The sequence below is a fragment of the Salmo trutta genome, unplaced genomic scaffold (assembly GCF_901001165.1).
Source record: "Salmo trutta unplaced genomic scaffold, fSalTru1.1, whole genome shotgun sequence".
In the NCBI taxonomy this organism is placed as follows: Eukaryota; Metazoa; Chordata; class Actinopteri; order Salmoniformes; family Salmonidae; genus Salmo; species Salmo trutta.
In genome coordinates, this window is record NW_021822696.1 from 92,501 (window position 1) to 98,823 (window position 6,323).

General features: G+C 46.8%; 1 protein-coding gene across 3 annotated transcripts in view; it reads right to left on the reverse strand.

Moving 5' to 3' along the window:
* LOC115183708 (serine/threonine-protein kinase B-raf) overlaps positions 1-5,084 on the reverse strand; it is a 66,412-nt gene extending 61,328 nt beyond the window's left edge. The window contains exons 1-2 of one of the 3 annotated variants that reach the window (XM_029744778.1): positions 4,483-5,084; positions 3,935-4,106 (exon numbers count right to left, since the gene is read on the reverse strand). In XM_029744778.1, the coding sequence (XP_029600638.1) occupies positions 3,935-4,090 (156 nt within the window). In that variant the 5' untranslated portion in view covers positions 4,091-4,106; positions 4,483-5,084. Of the gene's footprint in view, positions 1-3,934; positions 4,256-4,482 lie in introns of those variants that run through there. The other 2 variants (XM_029744777.1, XM_029744779.1) reach the window with 2 other exon arrangements.
* Positions 5,085-6,323: the final 1,239 nt, after the last annotated feature.

Here is a 6,323-nt window from a genome sequence, read left to right on the forward strand (position 1 = left end):
GACCAGAGCCCTATTCCCTATATAGTACACTACTATAGACCAGAGCCCTATTCCCTATATAGTGCACTACTATAGACCAGAGCCCTATTCCCTATATAGTACACTACTTTAGACTAGAGCCCAATTCCCTATATAGTACACTACTTTAGACCAGAGCCCTATTCCCTATATAGTGCACTACTATAGACCAGAGCCCTATTCCCTATATAGTACACTACTTTAGACCAGAGCCCCATTCCCTACATAGGGTTCTGGTCTAAAGTAGTGCACTATGGGTCGTGGTCAAAAGTGGAGCACTAGGCTAAAAATAAAAGGACTAGGGTGCCGTTTTGGAAGCAACCATCAGACACTAGTAGTGGAAGACTAAGCTAATTGTTGTTCTTACTTGTCTCTGCGTCCCCAACTTCACAACCGACCGTCAACATTAAAATACAAATCATTACACAACTGAGTGTAAATTAAATCACAAATGACTGTCAAAAGAGTGGGGTCATGGACAGGGTCAGTCTCCTCTCCACTCTGGGAGAGCAGGGGGGGGGGGGGGTCAGTCTCCTCTCCACCCTGGGAGAGCAGGGGGGGGGGTCAGTCTCCTCTCCACCCTGGGAGAGCAGGGGGGGGGGGTGAGTCTCCTCTCCACCCTGGGAGAATAAGGGGGGGGGGGGGTCAGTCTCCTCTCCACCCTGGGAGAATAAGGGGGGGGGGGGTCAGTCTCCTCTCCACCCTGGGAGAGCAGGGGGGGGTCAGTCTCCTCTCCACCCTGGGAGAGCAGGGGGGGGTGAGTCTCCTCTCCACCCTGGGAGAATAAGGGGGGGGGTCAGTCTCCTCTCCACCCTGGGAGAGCAGGGGGTCTCCTCTCCACCCTGGGAGGGCAGGGGGTCTCCTCTCCACCCTGGGAGGGCAGGGGGTCTCCTCTCCACCCTGGGAGGGCAGGGGGTCTCCTCTCCACCCTGGGAGGGCAGGGGGTCAGTCTCCTCTCCACCCTCAGCCATGTCTTTCACACAACAACCACCAGACAAAATGCATATGCATGCAATGCTTGTCTTTGTATAGACAGTATACCACCATAACAAACCAATTCCTCTTTAGGGGCTTCAGTTAGTATACGTGTTCAATGTAAGAAAATGCTTCATAAACCAGTGTCTCTACCGTGGGCCATGGATCCTAAAATAACCAGTCACACCAACCTTCCCCATCACTGGTTAAATGCATGGAAGCCTGAATGCCAAGCATCACGTCTGGAGGAAACCTGCCACCACCATCCCTACGGTGAAGCATGGTGGTGGCAGCATCATAATGTGGGGATGTTTTTCAGTGGCAGGGACTGGGAGACTAGTCAGGATCGAGGGAAAAATGAACGGAGCAAAGTACAGAGAGATCCTTGATGAAAACCTGCTCCAGAGCGCTCAGGACACTCAGACTGGAGCAAAGGTTCACCTTCCAACAGGACAACGACCCTAAGCACACAGACAAGACAACGCAGGAGTGGCTTCGGGACAAGTCTCTAAAATGTCCTTGAGTGGCCCAGTCAGAGTCCGGACTTGAACCCAATCAAACATCTCTGGAGAGACCTGAAAATATCTGTGCAGCGATGCTCCCCATCCAACCTGACAGAGCTTGAGAGGATCTGCAGAGAAGAATGTGAGAAACTCCCACTTTTAATACGGTATGACTACTCGCATAAAAACCGTGGATAGAAACGTGAGGCCACAGAGTACCGTTTCATGAAAATAACTCCAAATGTGCACATCATGTGCGGCCTCTGGACTCTTAATGCCGTTTGGCCTCAGTCTGGACAATGTTTTACTGTTTTGGGGCAATAGAATTCAAATTCAATGACATTCTCTGATTCTATGACCATTAAAGAGATTCTCCGGTACTTTTTAACCAGTAGTTCTGAAAGTAGCGCTCACTAGCCAATAGTGGTTGTGGAGAATATTGCGTACTACGTCACATCGGAACAGATATGTGCACCACGTCATTACTCTCTCCCCTCTGCATCTTGATTCGTTGTCACTCAAATGGCGAGGGGCTGAAGCTCATTGGCTAGAAATCAAATTGCTAAGGGGGCTAGCCCACGTGGGAGGAGGGGTAGTGGGGGAGGGAAAAATGGCGCAGCACAGATTCCAGAAATACTGTCGCTTTCAAACTCGGGATTCCGTGTCTAATTGAGGTAAGACAGTAATTCTTGCGCATAGATTATGCATGTATGAACTACACATTGACACATCCAGCCCAAAGCTGGAGGTTTCAAAAATACTTACTAGTAGCCAAAATTCTGGAGGCTGTCTAACTGTTCTATTTGAATTCTATATGAATTCTGTTTGATTCTATTTGAATTCTGTTTGATTCTATGTGCATTCTATTTGATTCCATTTGAATTTAGTTTGATTCTATGTGCATTCTATTTGATTCTGTGCATTCTATTTGATTCCATTTGAATTCAGTTTGATTCTATGTGCATTCTATTTGATTCTATGTGCATTCTATTTGAATTCTGTTTGATTCTATGTGCATTCTATTTGATTCTATGTGCATTCTACTTGATTCTATGTGCATTCTATTTGAATTCTGTTGACTGCTGAATGGGGGACAATATCGGAAGATATCCTGAACATTTACAGATATCCCGCGCGGACAAAATTTCAACAGACAATAAAGATATTGTATTTATTGTGAAGGCATACAATAACATCCGCCAAGCACTTTTGGGAAGGAGAAAGTTTAGCTACCTGAGTATACCTTTAAAACAAAACAAAAAATCTGACTAATTAGGTCTACTAATTGATCTAATTACCTGGATCCCAGGTGAATTGGTTTATGAGTTCTACTGTAACCAGAGAAACCACTAGTATCAACAGCAGGTTAGTCAAGGTCCCAAAGTAAAGCTGACAGAGAATTGATTGAGGATTTTGGTTTGGCTCTTTGCACAACTTACAGCTTTTTCTATTTGACTAATAGATACAATATGATGCAATTGTAATTTTGGCATCATTTTTATCTTATGGTCAATTGGATAAGCCTGATATGTCACTCACAAAATACATTTTGACTGTTGCATGATGTTCTTTATTTTAATTTCATGTCTTCGATACAGGCCTTCTTGCATTGAAAGCAAAAATATTTTAGAAAATAGCTGTTAAAATATGGTTTAACTTTACATAAATGTAACGTTAGCTAGGAGCATATCATTTGAGCCATGATGATGGAAGAGGCCTACCTAGCGTGACTATTACAAATCGTGCGCTAATAATTCTGCATGAACCTCCATATCAATGATTTATATTGTAAAATAATGTACATTTTATCAACCAAAACAAAGCCGATCTTTGCACCGACATATCAGCTCCCGTCGACAGACAGCCCACGAAGGGGATTCTCTGCATCGAATAGACGGAAACCGTAAATCCCTGATGAATTGTTCAGAAATAGAAATAAGTTTGTCAGTTAGCTATATGGATATAAAACGAGGCATTATCAACCCGTACGCGGTAGATCGGTGAAGCCAGCCGGTGCCAGCTAGCGAACAGAGAGCTGGATGCAGCAGCCGCCGCAGAGAGAGAGAGAGAGAGAGAGAGACAGAAAGAGAGAGAGAAAGAGAGAAAGAGACCTGCTGGAGAGAAGAAGAAGAAAAAACTCGAAAAGCAAATGAAATATAGGCAGGCCTGAAATAAACATTGGCGTCAGCGGATATATAACTTGATCAATGTAGTCTAACGCAAAATGCACCTTAAGGAATAACGGCAAATGCAAAGAGGACGAAGGACACGTTAGTGATGGAAATCATTTCCATTTTAGTGCATCATTTCGCCCCCTGCAATGCATCCCCACGATCCATATTACAGCCGGTGTTTCCTAAAGATCCTCATCCAGCTACCTCCACTCGGTACCCCCGTCTCACCATGCCCAGCTTCACCCCCGTCTCCCCGGTCCATACCTCCTCGTCCTGCGGACATTCTGGGATCCCCACCGAACAGGCTGGGTCCAGGCAGGCTCCCAGCTCCTCCAGTCCCCGCTCCCGCTCCGGGTCTCGGTCCATCGTGTCACCGTTGAAGACGGGCGGTGGGGACTCGGCGTTACTCAACGCCGCCATTTTAAACTGCGAGTAACTGAGTGGAAAAGAATCGAGGAGAGGAGACAGGAGGGGGAGACAGATTCAAGAAGTGTAGCTGGCTGGTAAAGCACTGGGATGTGATGCTTTGGGGGTACACGGGGAAATTAGGGTACCACTTTCCTCCTTTCTGTGTCAGTGACCATTGTTTTAATATGTCAATAACGAGTATTTCATTTGTTTCAGTGAGCGCATATGATTTTGCTGACTGATTAGTAGCTGGTCCAATTACAACTGCATCAAGTGCACCTGCCAAATAAAAAGCACCCAAAAAATACCAAAAACATTTACCACAAAACAACTGTATAGCACCAACCTGTGTAGGTCTCCCACCATACACAGACATGCAAACCAAACTGTAGCTGAGATTTTACCTCCAGTACTTCAAACCGACCAGAGAGGAAAAAGGAGAAACAAGAGGGGTAAATGTGTCTCCTCCAGCAGTTCAAACCTCAGCTCGACCAGAGAGGGAAAAGGAGAAACAAGAGGGGTAAATGTGTCTCCTCCAGCAGTTCAAACCTCAGCTCGACCAGAGAGGGAAAAGGAGAAACAAGAGGGGTAAATGTGTCTCCTCCAGCAGTTCAAACCTCAGCTCGACCAGAGAGGGAAAAGGAGAAACAAGAGGGGTAAATGTGTCTCCTCCAGCAGTTCAAACCTCAGCTCGACCAGAGAGGAAAAAGGAGAAACAAGAGGGGTAAATGTGTCTCCTCCAGCAGTTCAAACCTCAGCTCGACCAGAGAGGGAAAAGGAGAAACAAGAGGGGTAAATGTGTCTCCTCCAGCAGTTCAAACCTCAGCTCGACCAGAGAGGAAAAAGGAGAAACAAGAGGGGTAAATGTGTCTCCTCCAGCAGTTCAAACCTCAACTCGACCAGAGAGGAAAAAGGAGAAACAAGAGGGGTAAATGTGTCTCCTCCAGCAGTTCAAACCTCAGCTCGACCAGAGAGGGAAAAGGAGAAACAAGAGGGGTAAATGTGTCTCCTCCAGTACTTCAAACCTCAGCTCGACCAGAGAGGAAAAAGGAGAAACAAGAGGGGTAAATGTGTCTCCTCCAGCAGTTCAAACCTCAGCTCGACCAGAGAGGAAACAGGAGAAACAAGAGGGGTAAATGTGTCTCCTCCAGCAGTTCAAACCTCAGCTCGACCAGAGAGGAAACAGGAGAAACAAGAGGGGTAAATGTGTCTCCTCCAGCAGTTCAAACCTCAGCTCGACCAGAGAGGAAACAGGAGAAACAAGAGGGGTAAATGTGTCTCCTCCAGCAGTTCAAACCTCAGCTCGACCAGAGAGGAAACAGGAGAAACAAGAGGGGTAAATGTGTCTCCTCCAGCAGTTCAAACCTCAGCTCGACCAGAGAGGAAAAAGGAGAAACAAGAGGGGTAAATGTGTCTCCTCCAGCAGTTCAAACCTCAGCTCGACCAGAGAGGGAAAAGGAGAAACAAGAGGGGTAAATGTGTCTCCTCCAGCAGTTCAAACCTCAGCTCGACCAGAGAGGGAAAAGGAGAAACAAGAGGGGTAAATGTGTCTCCTCCAGCAGTTCAAACCTCAGCTCGACCAGAGAGGGAAAAGGAGAAACAAGAGGGGTAAATGTGTCTCCTCCAGCAGTTCAAACCTCAGCTCGACCAGAGAGGAAACAGGAGAAACAAGAGAGGTAAATGTGTCTCCTCCAGCAGTTCAAACCTCAGCTCGACCAGAGAGGAAACAGGAGAAACAAGAGGGGTAAATGTGTCTCCTCCAGCAGTTCAAACCTCAGCTCGACCAGAGAGGAAACAGGAGAAACAAGAGGGGTAAATGTGTCTCCTCCAGCAGTTCAAACCTCAGCTCGACCAGAGAGGAAACAGGAGAAACAAGAGGGGTAAATGTGTCTCCTCCAGCAGTTCAAACCTCAGCTCGACCAGAGAGGAAAAAGGAGAAACAAGAGGGGTAAATGTGTCTCCTCCAGCAGTTCAAACCTCAGCTCGACCAGAGAGGAAACAGGAGAAACAAGAGGGGTAAATGTGTCTCCTCCAGCAGTTCAAACCTCAGCTCGACCAGAGAGGAAACAGGAGAAACAAGAGGGGTAAATGTGTCTCCTCCAGCAGTTCAAACCTCAGCTCGACCAGAGAGGGAAAAGGAGAAACAAGAGGGGTAAATGTGTCTCCTCCAGCAGGTGGTGTATTTTCGTCCGCCAGACGAGGAGTATCTGTATGGAGACCAACGGAGCCGCAGGAAAAGAAAAAC